This window comes from Drosophila miranda (genome assembly GCF_003369915.1).
Source record: "Drosophila miranda strain MSH22 chromosome Y unlocalized genomic scaffold, D.miranda_PacBio2.1 Contig_Y2_pilon, whole genome shotgun sequence".
Classification (NCBI taxonomy): domain Eukaryota; kingdom Metazoa; phylum Arthropoda; class Insecta; order Diptera; family Drosophilidae; genus Drosophila; species Drosophila miranda.
Genome location: NW_022881614.1, coordinates 24,185,246 through 24,207,519, shown reverse-complemented (window position 1 = coordinate 24,207,519; position 22,274 = coordinate 24,185,246). Strand labels below are relative to the sequence as shown.

At 46.5% G+C, this 22,274-nt stretch overlaps 1 protein-coding gene and 3 pseudogenes across 1 annotated transcript; 1 reads left to right on the top strand and 3 right to left on the bottom strand.

Moving 5' to 3' along the window:
• Positions 1–1,545: 1,545 nt before the first annotated feature.
• LOC108160446 lies at positions 1,546–2,229 on the bottom strand. The gene has a single exon (XM_017294457.2). It carries the CDS (start codon positions 2,124–2,126, stop codon positions 1,725–1,727), a length of 402 nt encoding a protein of 133 aa, XP_017149946.2. The 5' UTR covers positions 2,127–2,229; the 3' UTR covers positions 1,546–1,724.
• Positions 2,230–2,337: 108 nt separating this feature from the next.
• Positions 2,338–5,124, bottom strand: LOC117193633 (annotated as a pseudogene).
• An 802-nt stretch (positions 5,125–5,926) lies between these two features.
• Positions 5,927–9,377, top strand: LOC117193895 (annotated as a pseudogene).
• A 7,612-nt stretch (positions 9,378–16,989) lies between these two features.
• LOC117193600 lies at positions 16,990–20,651 on the bottom strand (annotated as a pseudogene).
• Between the last annotated feature and the right edge of the window lie 1,623 nt (positions 20,652–22,274).

Genomic DNA, 22,274 nt, shown 5'->3' with positions numbered 1-22,274 from the left:
GCTTCCGGCCTGGCCACACGTCGCGTGCGTGTTGCCAAAAAACGGAAATGCACAAATCATCGACCGCATACATTTGTTGCTGCCAGCCAGCCATCCAGCCAGAACGGAAATATATGCCAAACATATGCGTGGGTGCGACAGCATACCACACTCGGGTGCCCCATGGCACACCCCCGCTTGGATACACTGCAGCTGCGGCTACTGGTCTTGAGTAATTATTAATTGGCAAAGCAGCGGCAGAGAAATGCAGATGCAAGCTCCCCAGCACCCAAGCTCTCTCGAACTGTGGACACGACACTGTTGCTGGAAGAGTAGAGTGTGGAACGACTATGGCAAGCAAGCGAAACGCGCCACCGAGGCGAAATCCACTACTGACACACAGAGAGATGCAAACGAATCCCAGCCCCATCCGCCGGTGTGGGAGGGGCTGCTGCAGCTGCTGTTGCCGGCTGAGAGAAGAGAGGAATGTTTACACATGTTATGGCCAGAACGGCTGCCGTTTCATCTGTAGTTCGGCCCCAGCTCCGGGGCGAGCGGGCTGTCAGCAACTTAGGCACGTTCGCTGCAATTGAAACTTAAACTTTTTTCGCAAAATGCGAAATACAAAATTGCAACAACAACAACCAATGTCGGGGCTAAGAAAATAAATAAAGAGTGGAATCATGCCACAGCGCAACACAATGGCAGTTGAACAAAAGTTTCGCGAGCATGTACATATGTACATATGTGCATATGTATAGGTTTTTTATGCAACTTTCGGCGGATGCGGAAACGCGTGTAGCGCCATTGCAATGGCAGCTTTGTTTGGCAATATTTGACTCAAAATAAAATGTACGAGCGGAGCACGCCAGTACAGTGGGGGCTGGCATTGAAGGATGCGGGGCAAGGGAGCTTCGAGAGAGCATTTCCATGCACCGGAGTGCATGTACAATCGAGCTACGGACGTGGCCTAAATGCAATTCAATAGTCAACTTTCTGCCCCATTGTGGCACTTGCAACAATGCAGATTTATGCGCTTATCTATCCAACGGAGTTCAACGACATGGCAGCCGGTGCGCTGGATCCTAGGATACTAGGATCCGCGAGAGTTGTGGACTCCACGAAAACATAATTAAAGTGCCATAGAAAATGGCCGCCAGCCAATTAACCGCTTTGCCAGCTCCGTGCCCCAAGTTCGGAAACAATGGAGCTGCAGCCAAAAGGCAATGGCAATCATAAAGTCAGTTGGAGCACGGAAATTGCAAGTTGCGGCTAAAAAGGTGGCACGCTTCAGCCATAACTTCAGCTGCTCCTGCTCCTGCTCCTTCTGCTGCTCTGGCTGCTGCACGTGACCAGAGCCGGGGTCACGTGGCTGTCTTAGTCTATAGCTAAACGTCCGAAACTATTCAGCAGCTGCAAAACGGAAATTGCAAACTACGGTTCCTGCTCGTCCTTCGCCTCCAACCTCCCCCCTTCCGCATTCCACCCGTCAGCGGCATCTGAAAATTTTTATATATTTCTCATTTTACAGGCACCTTGGGAGGACTTGCGGGTAAAGACCGTTCGTGTAATTACAAATATTTAATGCATTTCGAAATACATCGGCTTTTGTGGCTGCTGTGCTCTATTGGCCCAGGTTGAGGCTGAGCTGCTGCCCAGAGTGGAGGGGCAGCGGCGGCTTTACCTCGTTGGAAACGCCCTTGACGATCTCCACCTCAATCTGATGAGGGGGCTATTGCTCAGGACTAACCTCCACTTCGACTTCGTGATGGCTCTGCACGCCAATGTCCGGCAACCAGCTCCACCACGTGGCTTGCGCTCTCGTGCACGGGCTTGATGTCCAACTCTACGTGCTGGGGCTTGTGTTCCGCTTGCTTGATCTCCACCTCAACGACGTGGCTCTCGGCAGCTGGCTTGAACCCCGCTTCAACAACGTAGCTCTCGGCAGATGCTTGATGAGCTGGCTTTGTCTCTACCACAAGATGTTGCTCCTTGACCTCCAAGTCGACACCTTGCTGTTGGTGCTTCTGACCTGCTGGTCGTACCTCAGCAAAGATATGTGCATGGGGCTCGCTATAGGGCCTCCCCTTGATTTGGGGAGCGCCCAGAACAGTGCCGACGAGTACCAAAATAATAACTGCTTTCATGTTGAATTCGCTTGAATTGACTTCGAACGAACCACTGGAAAAGCGAGCTTAAATAGTCGACTTCAACATCTCGGTGTGCGAAAATCGGGCACTTAATTAACCATCAATAAGTTGTTATCAGGAAGCAAACTCCCACTGCTCTGGGGGGAGCCCAGAACTCCGTGTATTGCAGGTGATTAGATAACGTCGTTCGATATACAATGTACGATACTGAGAACGGAGAATTCCGCCGTGTCTGCACAGTGGCTACAGCTTACTAATTAAACGCTAAAAGTTTAATAAAGGCTGTTTAATGCACACAATGTCAGATTCACGTCATCTTTATGTTGTAGATGCGGACCAAGTGGTCCTCCCCACAGCTGGCCAGTTGCAAATGCTGTTGGCCAGGTCGGAACTGCAGCCGACGAACGGTCAAATGGTGGGCTTGACTGAAAATAAACAAAACCCTTGTCAGACGAGGCCGGAAAACCCAACTCCAGACTCTACTCACTTTTTGTTTAAATCGCAGAGCAGCTTCCATTCTCCCTGAGCGAGCTGGTAAATCCTGATCTGGCCAGTCTCCGTGCCGCAAGCAAGAACGTAGGTGTCAGTAGTGCCACTCAGGTAATCTCTGGCAAAGGCCACCGCTGTAATCGACTCGTTCTTGAGCTCTAGAATGCCCGCCGCCTGCCAGCCGTTCAGAGAGGATTCCCCAGACTGTTCTCCCTTCTTCCATGCCACGACCTTTCCGTCCCGGAAGCTTGTGACAAAGTGTCTTCCATCGTGCGACCAATCGCAGGCCCAAATGATGCGCGTGTGCACTCCATTCGTCTTGTCCGTGGTGGCCACCAGATTGTAGCCAGCGGAGGACTCCTGCCTCTCGAACAGAGACCAGCGGCGGTCGCGGGAAACGGACACCAAGTATTGTGCATCGGGGGAGAAGCTGAGCTGTGTAACGGTCAACTGATGTCCACCCAGCTTCTGCACTTGCTTCCAGTTTGAAGGGTTCCTGCAACAAGGCTGTCTCTATCAGTTTTGTATAGAATTGTTTGCTTTGGCTACCCACCAGAGAATAATCTGAGCATGATCTGCGGTGCTGGCTCGACAAGTGGATGCTAGGAGGGAGCCATCTGCAGTGGCGGCCAGGGCAAAGATCTCATAGCCATGTCCATAGAGTTTCTGCAGCTCGGTCCAGAGCGTGTTCTGCATCAGAGTCTCCTCCTGGGGCGGGGTCTCCAAGGTAATAGGCACAAAGTAGTTGTCTGGATAGTCGTTTTTGGCCTTCGCTGTCTCGCCACTGTCGGATTCTACTTTGTAGACAGCCTTGTTGGACAGTCCCAGCGAAGGCACGGAGGCTCCTTTGGGCAAAGCTGCAAGCAAAAACAACAAAATATTCAACTAACGGAAAGAAGAATGTATCCATTACTCTCTTACAATCCAAAAGAGCATCTCCCGCCTCATCATTCTCCACGCGACTGATGTGACGGAAGTTCTCAATGAAGTTCGCCGGGGCCTGGGGTCGGGCCAGCTCATGCCAGGTACAGTCTCCGCTGTCCTGCAGCCAAGGGGCATGAAGGCGTGTTGTCTGATCCACGGAGACCGTCATCAAATAAGGTCCGTCATGCTCCCAGGCCAGGTCGCGCACCTCTCCGTAATGACCGCTAACAACAACGCTGGAAGTCCATAGATGGGGCTGATCTTGGTTCTGATTCCATATGTGAAACCCTCCTTGATAGCCATGATGGAGCGCCCGTCGCTTGAGAATTTGCCCCCAAAGAAGCCCATCGAGTTGCCTCCCACCTCGCCAACTCGAACTTGCTCCAGCCACACTCCTTGCTCCGTTGGTGCCCACACAATGAGGGTTTTATCGAGGGAGGCAGACAGCAGGCGTATCTCTAAAAGTATCGGCTGCATATTATGAAAGTTCTTGAGGCTTATTATTCTCTTCTTACCCTGCTGCTCTGTGATGTGCCAGTGGACTCCGTAGATCCATCCTTCGTGCCCGTACAGAACAGATTCTAGACTCACGGCATACCAGGCATTCGCCCCCAACTGTAGAATCTTTTCCTCTACTTTGAGCTCTTTATCGCTGTTACACAACTGAAACAGAGTCACCCGATTCTCCTGCCTTTGCTCTTCGCTGCGTGGGGCGATTCTCCAGAGTCGGATGAAGTTATCCTGCGAGCCGCTGGCCAGCAGCAAATCCTCTCCGTCGTACACAAAGTCCAGCCCTCGCACCCAATCTTCGTGGCCAATCAGCTTGTGAACGCATTCAAACTGTCCCTGTTCCCGTGCTTGACTGCCGCCAGCATGGATCTGCTCTGTCCACAGCGACACGGTTTCATCATCACCGCTGAAGGCCAGCAACGCATGATCTTTCGGCAGAAGCGCGAGCCAGAAACAGAAGCCCCCAGCCTATTGGATTGTTTGAAAGCATCGTACATCGTCATCTTTGCAGATCCAGAGCTTCAGGGTGTTGTCTGCAGCGGCGGTGGCTAGGACCCAAGAACCGTCTGGCCGACGCACGCCATCACCGGCGTTTACTCCACTCGAATGTCCCTTGAGCACAGTGCGCTTTGTGGCCCCAAAGTTATCCAATCGCCAGAGGACGGCGCCGCCATCGTCGGCCCCGGACAAAAGTTGATCATTATCCAGCCACTTTACAGTGTTCACCCTCTTTGTGTGTTCCACGAGAGTGTGCAGAATCTTGGCGGAATTCTTATTAAACTGCAAGGAATCTATCTTATTAGTTTGCCATATCCTCTCTCTGTATATTATTCCCTTACCTTGGGATCCATTATAGCCACGGCATTGCAGGCCCCGAAAGCAATTAGGCCATTTGAACCCCAATCGGCACATTCTGTGCAGCGGTTGCAGGCCACTGAAGTGTAGAGATTCTCTACTTGCATGCTGTTTTACTTAAAACGTCGTTTATTCAGCAGAAACATTCACAATTAAAATCCAGTCGGCACTTTGTTTTTGTTTTGCACGTGTGGCTTCAGTGGCTATCAAACTGTTGATCATATGGCGGCGTGGACAGTGCTGCCAGTCTATTGGAAAAAGGTGATTCTCAGCGCTGCCATTTAGTGGAAATTTTAACCGGTATATTTACGGTATATCGGTATCTTGTCAATTTTATCCATCTATTAAATTTCATTTTTATAGAAATCCAAGAAAAATTAAATGTTTAAGATACGCCAGTCAAGTAAAAAATAGATTCATCAATTGTATAAAATTATGTGGGCATGGCCAAATGTTCTATTTAGCTGAGAATATTCGACGGAAGATAAAAAACGAGGAATATGTAAAATAGAACTTGAATTCGTAAGAATATTTACGGTATATTTTTAAAGTAAGACGGTATGTTTCGGCATATTTCTGAGGTTCGGACGGTATAGGTCACACTGCTTGTTTATAAATAAATAAATAAGTGCAAGCGTCCACAGCATTAATTAAAAGTAATTTTCATAATTGATTCGATTGGGTGCACGGGTCACTAGAGCAATGATGGTCAAAGTGGGGCTCAGTTCATGGCCGCCTCTCGGACTCACAGTGGTTCCCCAACAGTGCGCTTATTTTCTGTATCAATAATTTTTTTTACGTATCGCATCGCAGGGTTCTTCAGTGTAGAATGCTTGAATGTGTTTCGCCAGCAGCATAATTGAAGCGCATAAGAAGTTATTTATAGCGCCCCCCGAGACCACTCCCTCGCGCTCAAGTGCCAGCCACAGTCGGGCGAGCATTATGTCGCGCAGCAAACGGCAGCGGCAACTTGACGGGCAGCAAGCACGTGCCACGCTGGTGCAAGCCCACGCCCAAGGATGCCCTGCACGTCAATCTGACATTTGTGCTGAAGCCCAGTCTGCAAGATGACGGCGACTCCAGCGGCAGTGGCAGCAATCTGGAGCAGGAGCTGAGTCGGCAGCTCCACGCCAGCGTGCGGACCAGCAACCTGGAGACCTCCCTGCGTTTCCTGGTGCAGGGTGCCGATCCGAACTACTATCACGAGGACAAGCTGTCGACACCTTTGCATATGGCGGCCAAATTCGGCCAGGCCTCGCAAATCGAGACGCTGCTTGTCTATGGAGCCGACGTAAACGCCTTGGATGGCAATGGTATGACTCCCCTGGAGCTGGCCAAGGCCAACAATCACAACACTATTGCCTAGCTATTACCAGGGAATCTTAAAGATTACTGATCGTTTCTGTTCATATCCCTAGAGTGGGCGCCACCTGACAATACCCGAGACGAACGGAGCCGACATCAGCGAGCAGCTGAAGATAGCTCCTGTGCGACGAGGTCGATCGACGAGAGTGCGAAGCCAGTGAGTCCGATCGAAGATTGCCTGAGCAATAAACAACTCTAATCATATATTAATGTTTTGGACCTATTGCAGTCTGGTCGACGAGCACCTTAAATGCTGATCATGCAACTGTGCCATTCTTGCCAGCTAATCCGTTTTTGAGTGCCACGCGCAATCAGGTTTGACACGGCTACATTCTACAAATTATTTGAACCTTCATTTCTCATCGTTTTACTCGTACACAGGGTCGTCAGAAATTGGCACGTTTTAATCGCGCCGAGTTTGCTGGCCTCTTGACTGACGTTCTCGTCGACGCCTTGCGGCGCCAGAACATGGCCAATCTGCGGCCGATGGATGCTTCTGGTCCATTACCAGCACATTATTCACTGCAATCGTTGCCGTATGCGAACAATTCCCTTCTGCTCAGTTCATTCGAGCAGAGCGGACACGATCCGAATCTGTCGGACGGTGAACCCATATATGATCCAGTGGCCAGTGACGATGACTATGCTCCAGTGCCCCCGATGGCCCAGCAGGTAAACCTAATGCGCCAAAAGATACTCAAGCTGAACAATAGCTTCGGCTAGACACGTAAGAGGCTAGAAGACTGAAAGTTAGACATCCTGTGCTGTTCCTTCCCATTGTGTTCATCTGTAGGCAGGGCCCTATAGCCCCCCTGCTCTTAGCTAATATACATACATATATAATCCATCCCTCAACGGTAGACTCCCAGTGTAGAAAGTAGAATGTAAGCCTCAATAAAGCTAGCCTGAGACTTGTGAAAGTGTAGTTTGACTACTTTTAGTTGCCTTACGAGTTGTGTTTAGTTTCGTTCTGCTTTCGTTCCATGCTTATTGTATTTTGTAAATAATTTAGCTTTAATTATGATTTTCGTTCAATTTTTATACCCGATACTCAAAATGAGTATTGGGGTATATTAGATTTGTGGTAAAAGTGGATGTGTGTAACGTCCAGAAGGAATCGTTTCCGACCCCATAAAGTATATATATTCTTGATCAGCATCAATAGCCGAGTCGATTGAGCCCTGTCTGTCTGTCCGTCCGTCCGTCTGTCCGTCCCCTTCAGCGCCTAGTGCTCAAAGACTATAAGAGCTAGAGCAACGATGTTTTGGACCCAGACTTCTGTGATATGTCACTGCTACAAAAATATTTCAAAACTTCGCCCCGCCCACTTCCGCCCCCACAAAGGACGAAAATCTGTGGCATCCACAATTTTAAAGATATGAGAAAACCAAAAACGTAGAATTGTAGAGAATGACCATATCTTTAAGACTGCGGAATCTGAATTGGATCGTATTATTATTATAGCCAGAATCAAGAAAACAATTTCATTTTTTCTCGCCCTGTCTCTCTCTAACACACACGTAGCATAGGCGGCTTTGCTTAGAGTAAAACATTAGCGCCTAGATCTCAGAGACTACAAAAGCTAGAGCAACCAAATTTGGTATCCACACTCCTAATATATCGGACCGAGACGAGTTTGTTTCAAAATTTCGCCACACCCCCTTCCGCCCCCGCAAAGGACGAAAATCTGGGGATTTTCAAAAATCTCAGAGACTATTAAGGCTAGAGTAACCAAATTTGGTATCCGCACTCCTGTTAGATCTTACTATAAAACGTGTATCTCAAAATTTCGCCCCATTCCCTTTCGCCCACACAAAGGACGAAAATCTGTTGCACAATATTGCACATTCGAGAAAACTAAAAACGCAGAATCATAGATGATGACCATATCTATCAGATTGCTGAATCTGGATCAGATCAGATCATTTTTATAGCCAATAGGAACAAATCAATTTGCAGTGGCTACGCAGCGACCGACGTCACGCTCAGACTGATTTTCTGTCTCTCTCGCACGCACTCTTTGTCGTGTCGTTTAATATTAGCAGCGTTTGCCGGAGGAGAGCCATACTGACTTAGTATCGGGTATAACCGTAGAGTTGCGGTGTCCGCAGCAACTCACAACGTTCCCCCTCGTTTTACTTATGATTTCTTTGTTGGTGCTCACCTACGCCATTGTCCACACGCTACCGCGCAATGCCAATTCGCATACCGAAATGGAGACGCTGCGCAAACAGCTCTGCGAGTACAAGTCGGAGATCAACCAGCTGAAAAACGTGGTGCAAATGCTGTCCAGCGAGAACACGCAGCTGAAGTCCAAGTTCTCCAGCACCTCCAACAACAGCGTCTACGATGAGCCACTGTAAGAATTTTGAGGTACTACTTTTTCGTTTTGTATATTCGTTTCGTTTAATTTGGTTTTTTCGGCGTTTTTCGGTGATAGGCGCATTGATCTGAGCTTGAGCAGTCCCGAGCCTTTGTCGCTGCCCGAAGGCAGTGGGGCCAATGCTGATAGCGCCTCCTCGAACCAGTCGACCATCAAGCGGCCAGCCAGCATGTACGAGCGTCGCCTGGCGCCCCACGTGGCAAAGACCCACACGGATGTGCGGAACACGACGAGCATGTATCAAATGGCTGGCGAGGGCAAGCCTTTCGGGGAGGAGGTTAAGCTGCGCTCCGATTTGGTAACGCGTTGCCTAAAGGAACTGATACTGGCCATGCAGCCGGTGCCAGAGGACCAAAAGCAGTCGATTGCACCGCACGGCGAGCTCATACGAAGTGCCGTCACAGATTTGATTGCTTTGTATGCGAACTTGGTGAGACTCCCAGGGAAACTGTCAGGATTGAAATGATTTCATTGTACCTTTTTCGACCATTGTTGCAGCCCCCAAATACAAGCGAAAAGACACGAGAGACTCTCAAGCAGCTCACCCGCCGCAACATACTCATCCAGCACGAGTTCGAGAATCTGCAAAAGGCCATCGAGGCCGACGACAAGCAGGCCATACAAAAGAATACCTTGGAGGTGCGCGACTGCGCATTCCACATTGCCAGTGCCATAAAGACCTTGGTATTGCAGTTCTACTGAAAACTGAAGCTGAAATACAATACAATAACCTAAGCAGTTTAACTCGACCCCCAATTTAGCATTAACTGTCGACTAACCAACGTGCTTCCGCCAAATAACATACACAGGACCCATCCCCTTTTACATATGTATTTTATGTATCGTATTTAATAAATGTTCACATCAATGTACTTCGTTCAATATACACAAAATGCGTTCCTTATGGGTTAACGTCAATAGAAAAGACGACTAAAATGGTTGACTGTGGGTATTTTCGCCTGAACGGTCTAAACGGGAAGGAAGTCAAGGATGTGTTATGTTCAACATCTATCATATCATATCATGTCATATCATATATCGTTTACTATCAGGTGCATGGGCATCCCTCTCGATTGGGGCATGTATAAGCATGGCGTATACATATATGTATACATACATGTATATACATATATATATATATATATATATTTATTAATTGTTTAGCTGTTTACAATACCCTGCAGTACCAGCAGTGAGCCATGACGAATGTCATCTACAATGTCATCGAGGCGTTGACGCCAGCCAAATCGAACCCATGATGCAATTATACAAGGTCGTCTCGTCGGGAGCCGAAGTTCGTTCGTGTTGTCCCTTATCGTCAGCATGATGCAATTATACAAGGTGGTCTCGTCGGGAGCCGAAGTTCGTTCGTGTTGTCCCTTATCGTCAGTGCATGCTTGCTGTTGATGATGAAGGTTGTTCAGGGACGATTTTTTTGATATATTCTTAACCCTTATGTCCCGACAGCAAAAAAATTACATATTGCATATTATATAAATAGCATATAAAAAAAAATATCACAGAATTATAAGTAATATTTATATATTATGCAAAAGAAAATTTTAATATAACTAAAAATGTTGAAGACTGTTAAAGTTATTTTATTTGTAAGACAGCAGAAGATTAGTATACAGAATTATATGTGCTTCCGAGTAACATACGCAAGAGACAGACGCCGAAAGAAGAATATCGATATGAGAACATCGATATGCAGCAGGGCACATGCGCAGTGTTGTTAGAGATCAATATCTAATTATCGTGGCGGTCACTTTGAACACTCCTCCTCAACACAACGCATGTTTACAATATTCAATAACATGTCAAGCACTTATAAACGATCTTTTAAACCAAATGCGAATACAAATTGATGGTGCTTAACCTTGGCTAAGTTCTTTGTGAGGACATCTGCTATCATCTCATCGGTTGGCAGATACGCAATGTTGACTTCACCTCTCTTGAGAACCTCTCGAATATGATGTATCTTGACGTCTATGTGCTTTGTACGTGCATGAAACATGGGGTTTCTAGCAAGCTGCTGTGCTCCAATGTTGTCGCCGTACATCTGAATAGCTGACTCCTTGGACATCAGCTTCAAATCAATCAGTAGGCTGCGAAAGTATATCGCCTCTTTTGCTGCAGATGATAAGGCTATGTACTCTGCCTCCGTGGAACTGAGGGCAACCGTCGATTGCTTTCTTGACTCCCAAGAAACCGCTCCTCCTGCCAACATGCATACATAGCCAGTGAATGACTTTCGGTTCGTCATATCACTTGCCCAATCTGCATCAACAAAACACTCAATTGCCTTTCCTTGCTTTGTGTAGCATATCTCCCAGTCGATAGTTTTTGCCAAATATCGAAGGATGTGCTTGGCTGCCGCTTCATGCTCGGAATGAGGATCCTTGTTACGTTGTGCTAATTTGTTCACCGAATGCGCAAGGTCCGGACGAGTCATAACAGCAAGATAAGATAACTCTCCAATTAGCTTTTGGAACGATGTGATGTCGACCCTGCGGCAGTCCTCTTTGTTGCATGCCACCTGGTAACCAGCTTCAAGAGGCGTGGACGTCTGTCGACAATCTTTCAAATTGTACTGTTCGAGCAACTCTCTAATATACTTCCGTTGGCTGATTGAAATCGCACCCGTACTGCCTTCACGTTTCACCTCAATACCTAAAAAGTATTGCATAGGCCCGATGTCAACCACATCAAATTCTGCTGCGATCTGTATTTTGATATCAGATATATCATCTAGGTCCTTACACGCCAAAATAATGTCATCTACGTAGACAGCTATTAGACACATATTTTTACCTGGCTTACAATACAGACAGGGTTCGTTGACAGTCGGTATAAAACCAATGCGTCTCAGCGTTGCATCCAACGTAGAGTTCCACACTCTTCCTGATTGTTTTAGGCCATATATACTTTTGTGAAGCCTCAAAACGTGATTTGGGTGAACTTCGCTGATGAAGCCCTCAGGCTGTCTCATAAAAACCTCATCTTCCAATTCGCCGTTGAGATACGTCGTGACAACATCCATTTGATGTAGGTGGAGACCATGTTCGACTGCAAGTGCAATTATCAACCTGATAGTTGCGTGGCGTACAACTGGTGCAAATGTTTCCTTGTAGTCGATCCCGTAGCGTTGGCTACAACCTTTCGCCACCAGACGTGATTTGAGCCTGTTCACGCTTCCATCCGGATTGGACTTAACTGCATAAGCCCATCTGCATCCAATGGACTTTTTCCCGCTAGGCAATTTAGTAAGCGACCACGTGCCGTTCTTCACGAGAGATTCGTACTCGTCCTTCATTGATGCTTTCCATATCTCGCCTTCAGTAGACCGTTCAGCTTGTGCGTAGTTTTGTGGAACTTGTACGTCTGCTGCCAGTATCGCATTGAGCATATGATACTGCTTCCTTGGTCGTCCTGGTTTGCCCGTCCGTACTATGGTTGGGCGTCCTGGTCCTCTTATTGGTTCTGGAATTACAAGAATGTCATTACTAGACTTAATCTCCTCCTGATTTTCTGGCTCATTTTCTGGATCTTTAAATTGCTCGCTATCCATTTCGGGTTCAGAGTCCTGGTTTTGTTGAACCTCAATTGATGCCATGTCATTGGAACATGATGCATCTAGTTTGCCCCCTTCAGGTTCTACAAAAATGATCCCTACTCTCTACGAGTTTCCTGGTTTCTTTACTGACCAAACGGTATGCTTTGGCTGTATCCGAGTAGCCCACCATTATATACTCTAAGCCTTTCTGTGCGAACTTTGATTTCTTTTTTTTATCTAGAGCTATCGCTACTGAGCCAAAAACTCTTAAATGCGATACCACTGGCTTTCTACCTGTCCATATTTCAAAAGGTGTCACCCCGTTCAAGCAGCTGCTTGCCACTCTATTTCGCAAATACGTGGCAGTTCGAATCGCTTCTGCCCAATAGCATTCACTTAACCCAGCATGCAGCAGCATACTTCTTGCCATTTCTACCAATGTTCTGTTGGCCCTTTCTGCAACTCCGTTTTGTTGAGGTGTATATGGCACTGTTAAGTTTCGCTTTATTCCATTTTGGTTTAGGTAATTATCAAAAACGTTTGATATGTATTCTCGGCCATTGTCGCTTCGTAAAACCTTGACTTTTCTCCCAGTTTGGCACTCAACTTGACTTTTAAATTCTTTAAAAGCATCGAAAACCTGATTTTTGGTTTTTAGGAAACTTACTGATACATATCTTGAACAATCATCAATAAATGTGGCGAAATATCGATTGCCTCCCATTGACTGCTTTTGCATTGGACCGCATACATCAGTATGTATTAAGTCTAGAACGCCCTTTGACCTGTTTGTGCTCGATTGAAATGGTTGCACGCAAATTTTACTTTTTGCGCATGTTGCACACACTTGTTTTGGCTTGTATATGCCCTTGAAACCTATTACCATCTCCTTGTTAACCATTTCCTTTAATGCGTCAAAATGTACATGGCCGAACCTATTGTGCCATTTGAATGCATCTGCCTCAACATTTACAATGTTCATACACTTTTCCTGATTGTCCTGAACCATAAACAATCCATTTTCCAGATGTGCCTTTATAACTATTTTTCCCTTTTTTAAAAATCATCGCTTGATTTTTCTCAAACACAACTTTTTTCCATGTTTTAATAGTTTTGTGACCGATATAAAATTGTACTGCAAATCTGGTACCAAGATAACCTTTTCCAGCGTAACGGATCTATCACCGAACTTTACTTGAACAGTTCCATGCCCTTCAGCAATAAGTGATTTACCGCCGGCTAAAAATACTTTTTGATTATCTTCCGTGAACGACACAAAGCGTTCCTTGTCACAACATAGATGCGCCGTTGCGCCACTGTCTATGCACCATGCATTTAACATCTGGTCATTTGGCTTAGCTAAATTTAGGATTGGTACATATTTTTCTGGTTCCACTTTGGCATATTCGGTTACGCAAAGCATTGTACCCAATCTTTCCCCGCTTTTACAGTTTGCGCCCTTGTTGTTTGCTCCTTCCTGCTTGCTTTTAGCACGGCATTCCGATTTAAAATGCCCTTCCCTTCCGCACTTTTTTCCCTTCTTAAAGTTTTTCTTAAAATTGTTGTTGTCATAACTGACGTGTAGTTCCGCGCTACTTGTAATTTCCTTGCTAATGCTATCTTCCTGCCTATTCGCTTCTTCAGAAATTTTTTTTTTAGCATGCTCAAGCTCGGCAAATCATCTCGCGTCTCAATCGCAACAACAAAACTTTCATACGATTTAGGCAAACCATTTAGCAACACAACTGATAAGATCTTTTCATCAACCTTTATGTTGACCTCTGCTAAAGCCTCGTGTACCACCTGGAATTTACGCAAATATTCCTGTGCACTTATACCATCCGACATTTTTAACGTCAACAATTGTTTAATTAAAAGCACTACCCTTGCTGGTCCGCTTGGCCTGTGAATTTTATTTAGCTTTTGCCATGCCTGTGACGACGATACACAATTTTTAATATTGTTTAGTTGGGTCGATTTAACACAAAGTAAAATTGACGCCAACGCCTTTTGATCCTTTAGTTCAAAAGCTGCACGTTGCTCATTTGTTGCACTTTCACTAAGCTCAATTTTACCACTGACGATTGGCCACAAATCATTTTGTATGAGAACACTTCTCATCAAAACTTCCCATGTGCTATAATTGTTTTCGTCCAGTTTCTCAATATTGAAATACATATTTCCACTCATTTTTGATACTTATTGTCCCACAGTGCAAAATTTGTAACTGTCGATCGTCTCATGCACAAAGCAACTACGACGACAATACTGTTGTCCGTGTCTTTCTTTTGTTTTTTCGTTTTCTTTTAAGTATCCCTCCGAGTTGCTATTTACACACACACACTCGCGATTTTCTATGCCTTGGTATACAAACTTTTGGGTATACACACTCGCGGTTTTGTGCGGCTTGGCATACGCACTTTTTGGTATACACACTTGAGTCTCCGTTCGCTTTTGTGTTTCTTGATCCGTTGGGACTGCTTTATTTTGGACTTTAAACCACGGCAACGGTCCGATTCGCTGCAAAAATCTAATCAAAAAAACACAATGCGAATTTGTTCAACTTGTTCTTTTGCCTTTCTATGTACACACATACACTAATGAGTGTATGCCATTTTTTTTAGCACTGCTTTTCACTAAGCACCAAACAATGTTTATTGTTTCTCACTGTTTCTGTTTTATACTGTTTCTGGGTGAATTGGTGTCTGGGCCCATAACCTGTTAAAGTTATTTTATTTGTAAGACAGCAGAAGATTAGTATACATATCATATCGATATGAGAACATCGATATGAGAACATCGATATGCAGCAGGGCACATGCGCAGTGTTGTTAGAGATCAATATCTAATTATCGTGGCGGTCACTTTGAACAAAGACAAATTTTTAATGGCTGCATAAAATTTAAATATTAATATATCAGTAAAATCATTTTATTTTAAAATTTTAAGCCCCACGGGCCTGTTAAGGGTTAATCAACATCAACATATGCCGTCTCACTCACACTCACTATACCATGTGCCTTTCATTCGCACTTATTAAGGGACTAACTTTTGCCGACGAGACCACCTTGTATAATTGCATCATGATCGAACCCTTTGTTTTTTCTTTTGTTTCTTTCTTTTCCGCGCGTGCCGAACGTAATTCGGTTCTGCCGACCGTGCGCAGTAGCAGAGAACTTCGTTTTATCTTTTCGTCTTCTTTGCGCCTGCGTGGACAGAACTCTTTTTCTTTCTTCGCTTTGCATTTGCTATTTTCCGCGCGTGCCGAACGTAATTCGGTTCTGCCGACCGTGCGCAGTAGCAGAGAACTTCGTTTTATCTTTTCGTCTTCTTTGCGCCTGCGTCGACAGAACTCTTTTGCTTTGTTCTTTGCTATTTGCAATCGTCACACGGAGTTTTAATAAGTGAAAATAAGTAATCTGTGATTATTATTATTATCAGGTAAGTGCATTTTTTAAATAATTAATAATATGTGTTGTACGCGTGTTAAATAAAAAATTATTTCAGCGGCGGTGAAGATGAAAATACCCGACGAGCCAGCAGAGAAAGGCTATTCACAACATTAAGAATAGTAATTTTCAGAAGACCTCAAGAGAAAAAAAATACAAAGCAGACAATAATGAATAATAATAAATAAAAATAATTGGAAAAATAAACAATTACAATGTAATACTTTTTATATTAAATGAATGATTTTTCGTGAAAAATCATCACTTATTAAGTGCATGATATTTAGGTAAAAATCATCACCTATAAAATGCATGATTTTTAGGTAAAAATCATCGCTTATTATGTGCATGATCTTTAGGCAATGCTCGATGACAATGTCATCGATTATGCCCTAGGACATCTCCATGTTAATGTCATCAGCTCAGCGTATGGCCGGTCATCGACTATGTAGTGACGCGGTCATCGACGTGTCAGCAGCTGAGTCATTAATGACCCGTATTGCAGGGTATAAGTAATTGATTTTGTTGCTGCCGCTCCTGTTTCTGTGTGCCTGTGTGTCTGTGTGTTGTTAACCTGTTGGTCGTCTATTAAGCAATCAGATTGCTTCTATGGACACTCCTGCTGTGTCTATTGCACTACATTCCGTTGTTGTGCAAGTTCGAGGAACTTTGATTGGTTAAAGCCTTCATTTACGTGTGTCTACAAAATAATATTCGGGCTCTCTGTGAACGCTCCAAAAGTATTCATAAAAGTATACATATCCAATGCAGATATACAAAAATTAAGGAGCATTGTCTAAAATATTGCTTTACATTCATTTCCATTAGTTTGCTTCTCGAGCGTGTTCCTCCGTCCGATATCATGCCACAACCTATTTTGATTGCGAGTAAAAAGCTAGCTTGCGCATGGGATTTTTAAATTATTTGAGGAATCTCCATGCTCTTTCCCTCCGTGAAGACAACATATCAATCAGCTGTGAATCAATCAGATTATCTAATTTAAATTAAGTTTAACTATTGGTAATCTTTAGGTACACATAAGGACTACAGATACATAAAATCCATACAGATCCTTAAAAACGTTTAAAACGAAACTTAGCCAAAACGAAGATCAGTAACAATGAACATCAATACATGGACAGCAATAGGTGATAGATCCCAGGGGTCTGGTCTGGCCTGCAAAACTAACTAACTAGCTAACTGTCTGTGCTTATCCTTATCAAATATGTCTCTCCACCCCGGACCCTGGCTTAAAATCAAATTGTCTAGACTTGTAACTAGAAAAACGAAAGAGAATTCAAAAATTAAATGCAACAAATGCCGGAAATGTCTTTTCAATAAAACTTTACTCGTCCTCAGCCTCGGTTATCGTAGAGTTCATAATCTGCGTCTCCTTTTTGTACAGAAGCTGCCGATGATGCTGCAGAAGACGATGGGAGAGGAGAGATTGTTCAAACCTACGAATATCTGTATCTTCTGCAGAGTGCTTGTTCCTACCTCTTCGTTTTGAATCATCACGATGCGATGCTCCAGCTGCGGCGCCAGCTCGCACGAGGACTGCTCCAGATCATCGAGGGAGGCACGACGCATCATCTGAGGGGGTAAACTGAACGTTATCAGGGATTCGTTTTCCATGCTCGTATCACGACTGACCTTCTGCGAGTTGCCATGCGACAGATCCATCGACTTGTTGTGGTGGCCCACAGACAGCTTGCGGATGGGCGATGGGCCGTCCAGGTCCATGCTGTCCAGGCACTGGACCAGGCTATGCCTCCGCGAGAGCGTCACCAGCGACTGTCGGTGCTTGGTGTTCTGGCCGCACTTGCGCGAATTGATGGCCTTGAAGTGATTCTGCAGTGTTATTCCCAGCTCTGGACAGGCATCGTCATCCATCTGGTGATTGAACGAGAACAGAGCTTTACAATAGGAACACACACCAAATGATGGAAGACTCACCAGAACATTGACGCCTTAGAACATGGTATAGCCATCGCAGCCCATGAAGATGTAGCTCTTCACGCAGAGCTTGTAGGTCTGCTCCAAGTTGAGGTACTCATCGCCCACCTGAATCAGCTGGGGATCGATGCGCTTGCCGGGCTCTGCCAGTGGATTGAAGGCGAAGCTGATGCCAGCCACTTGGGGAAAGCGTCCTTCAAGCTTGGGATAGGCCGATACGGCGTTCTCGAGGGCGTGCCACAAGACACGGCCGCTGACCTCGAGCAGGATCAGGGGATCCCTCATGGGTATGACATTGACCAGGTCCCCCATGGTGAAGGCTCCTACTGGATGGATGCGTTCCGAGCGGAAGGTGCCGCCATTGAGTATGACCACATCGGCGCCAACCGCAGCCAAGACCACGTCGCACACCCAATTGCCGAGATTCGTCTCCTGGGTGCGCACCCGGTAGAAGCGTCCGTCCAGCTCCACGCTGAACACCCCCATCACATCCGACAGCTTGCTCTCAATGAACTCTGCCGGAGGAACAAGCGAAGGATTAGGACTAGAGATTCCAGCCACCAAACTGCGACTTACTTGAGTACTTGGAGAGCTCCTCCTTGAGCTCCGGGTCCTCCGGTATTTTGGCTGTCACGTCCACACACTTTACATCCGTGGTAAAGTGCTCCCGATTGGCGGGATCCCGCTCGATGGTGATGACCGAGAACTGCTGGAAGTCCGTTCCGGACTTGACGATCATTTTGCCGTTAATCTCCGTCACCTCCCGGACGTGGTCGTGTCCGCCCAGGGTGATGTCGATGCCGTTGCACTTCTCTGCGAGATTGATGTCGTTGGGGGTGCGCATGTGGGTCAGGGCAATAATCAGGTCGCATCCCTCGTTGCGCAGCTCACGGGCCAGACGATTGCCCGCCTCCACGTAGTCGATGAATGTCACTTCGTTGGGGTCTATGGTGGGCAGCGTCTCCAGCCACTCGTGCTCCACCAGCCCAATCAGGCCAATAGAGATCTGGTTGTGCAAGATGAAGTGGGAGATCTTGCCCCGCCCAAGGGACGGCCGGTCTCGTTGTCCACCACATTGGACATGAGCCAGGGGAATTCCGTCTGTTTGATCAGTTTCACCAGCACATCCAGGCCGTGATCTGCAAAGGCAATGATTAGATAACCTTCTGATTCTTAACCACCAGATGGCTTCGCTTACCAAAATCATGATTGCCAAAGACGGCGCAGTGTGTTCCCACCGAATTGAGCACGGGAACCATCTGTTCTCCCTGGGTGAAGGTGCTCACTGAAAGAAGGAATACACAATACTAGACATTATGGTCTTGCTGCACACCCCCCCCCCCCCCCATTCCTCTGCTACTTACACATGCTGGGCGAGAAGGCGTCTCCGCTGAAGAGCAGCAGCGGATTGAGATGTGCATAGCTCTTGATGGCGGTAGCAAATCGGGCTGCCCCGCCCACCGGCTCCGTCTCAGCCATGGACTCGATGTTGTAGACATCGTTGTAGTGCCAAATAGTCAGGGGCTTGTCGTCCTCGGTCATCTTCAGCAGCTTCTTGGTCTTCTCCAGCTGCGAGGAAATCGACGTGGAGCGGCCGTTCAGGCCTGGAGGTGCTACCCGCGAGGCGTAGACGTACGCGCGCGTGGAGTGTGTCAGCAGCGGCGTCAAGGACTGGCTGCCGCTGGGGTCCTCTTCGTTGGCAAAGTTGGTCGAGCCGCACAGGGAGGCGGCGGCACTCGATGCCGCGGCGGGTCCGGTTGTCGCGGTGGGCACAGTGGTCGTCGGCGTTCCCAGCGACAGATCAAGCGAGCGAAAGTTTGGATTGCTGCTCTGGAGCATGGACAGGGTGCGAGTGCCTGCGTCGCGCACCTCGATGGAAGCCTGCAAGCGAGCAGAACAGTGCGAATGGTTGTCAGTTGCTTCATCCGATATGGAATCTCGCTTTTTCTCTCACTTCACTCTGACACTGACACTGACAACGACAACGACATTGAGTAAATCTGGCCACTCTACTGGGGCCAGGGGCAACTGAATATTCAAGCGGGAGGCAAGAAATCAAAAATAAAGAGGAACAAAGCTAGGTGGAGGGTGAGGGGTGGGGGTTGGAGAGCATTGCCTCGGTAGGGGTGCAGGTTGTAAGCGACACGCATTCACATGGGGGGGCTGGGGGTCACATCAATAGTAGGGTTCGGATGGATTTTGACAGAAACCTGCTTCAGCCAGCCGACCACGTTGCCCATGGTGGCGGCTCCTCCTGAGCGAGTGCTGCTGCTGCTGCCCGACAAGTGGCTGAGGCGACGACATGATCCCGAAACCGGTCCATGGCCAGACGGTGATGGCGTTGAGGGCGGTGCATCTACTCCTCCACATCCACCTCCGCCTCCTCCTCCGCCTCCTCCATCGGTGCCCGCAGTACTCATCCTACAGACGCTGCTTGGTATGGAAAATCGAAATGGAAATGGCACACAAAAGGTTTGTTCATGATTCTCGGCTTCACTCGGATTACACTGGTTCGACTTACAAAACGGCCCGCCAATATTTCACGCTACGTAGGCGCATTTTCAATGCAAGAAATTAATAAACAAATCAGAAAAGCACAAAAGCAGAAACGGAGAAAATATTTCGTAATTTCGCGCTAAAAATAACGAATGTGCGAGTGCCTGCAAATGCAGTGTGTGAATGCAAATCAATGTGTAAACGGAACAAAAGCATTCAATATCTTCTCCCCATCAATGCAATAACAAGAGAAGAGGCTGAGAATGAAAGTGCAGAAAGAGAGAGAGAAAGAGGCATTGCTCACAGCTCAAGTCTCAGGTCTTATCAGAGTGAAGCGGACTAAGTACACAAATAGAGTCATTTCCTTCATTTGCTCATCGAAACAATAATGAACGAATCGGACATACTGTATGACCTCTTTCCCTCATCTCAGGGTGAGACAATCGCAAACAATCGGACACAGAAACAGCGACGGAAAGGTTTTGGCGAATAGTGAAACGGTTCCACCACATTGACATTGATAATGAAAGCAGCGAGCAAATCGAAAAAGTCATCTGCACAATGCTCATACGCAGCGTTGGCGGTGTCGCGACGAGCAAGGTCTTCGCCTGGGATGCATGAAAGCTGCTTGGTCTGTCGACCAACACAGCACAGGATATGATGTGCAGTCGCCCGGGAACATGGCTTCGATGCTCAGTCTCTTCAATTGGGGCAGACAGCACCGCTGAAGAACAGTTGCAGACAGCTTTGACGAGTTGGCCAACAATCGAAACCAATCAGCCACCCCCTTCTGACACTAATTGTGCGGACAACATGCCATTTGTTCGTTCAATTTACCAGGGGAATGTCCAATGGAATTCAATTACAGTTATTAAGTTGTGCGACTACTAATTAATGCAGATGTCGGTGCTAAACTTCAATTAAATTCGTTTGGCTAAACTGAAAAGCAAATTAATTTCGTATTTCCGCAAAGAGCACTTCAACAAGTTTATCGAAAAACCATATCAAAATGCGCTATGATATTCACAGAAACTCTTATCACACGCGCAAATGTATCTCATTAAGCTGCCCTGCAGAACCTGCAGAACCAGCAGAGCCCTTACAAATCCACGTACACGGATTATGATTGCGAGAAGCGACCGCAAAATCCCATTTCGTTTTTTGCAAAGACCGCAAACAGGACACCAATTTTTTTGATACCCGCATATATGTAGTACACATGCGTATACTTGTACATATGTAGATAAAGGACCCCAATGTTCTCTTCTGGGAATTTCGCTTGCAGCTAAAAAACTATAGGTTTTGCTCGTTGCGTAGCTGTGGCGAAATCCCGATCAAATATGATGCACTTGGCCTTCAAAAAGCATGGGTTACAGTTATACCAACTCTCTGTGAAGTATTCTAGAGGACACAGAGCACAACGAATGCACTTTCTTTTCACTTTCCACTGCGGCTGGCCAGGGAGATGTGGAAGTTCTGGGAGAAACCATTGCATGCAATCAATGCAGGAAATCGAGCATGCGATGTGGTTTCTCTGTCCTTGACTCTTTCCAGCAAGGTAGAGGGGAACCAACCGAACAGAGACAGCCTACAAGAAAAGAGCCAAGGGTTAAGGGTCAACAAAGTGAGAAGGAGGGAGGCCATACCATCCGCCTGCTGCTTGTTTTTCGAGAGCCAAAGGACAACCGTTGTTAAGGGAAGCACACACACACTTCTACTCAAGGAACGAGTTTATGAAGTTCGGATTAGGGCTCTGGCTGGTGCTGGGCCTGGGGCTGGGGCTGGGCTCGAGTCTCCGTTTATCACACATACTCGTAATCGTACTCGTATGCAGCCAGGTCAAACCACAAGTTCATTAGCATATTAGGTGTAGGTCCCTCCGACGGTGCATGCTGATTGCCTTGTAACATTCTAGTTTCGGCTCCGAGACGGAAGTGAAGAGTGTAATGAGCAAAATGGAAACACAAACCACAAGCCACAGATGAGAACTGAATTATTAACTAGTGAACTAGTTCTTCATCTAATTTCGAATCCACACAATTTGCGAAACCTCTAGAGCTAGTTTAATGCCGTCCCAACCTTGACATTCGAAAATGATCAATAAGTTTTCATATGTCAAAAATTAGAGCTTTGTTTTGAAAATCCTTTGAATTCGTCTCACT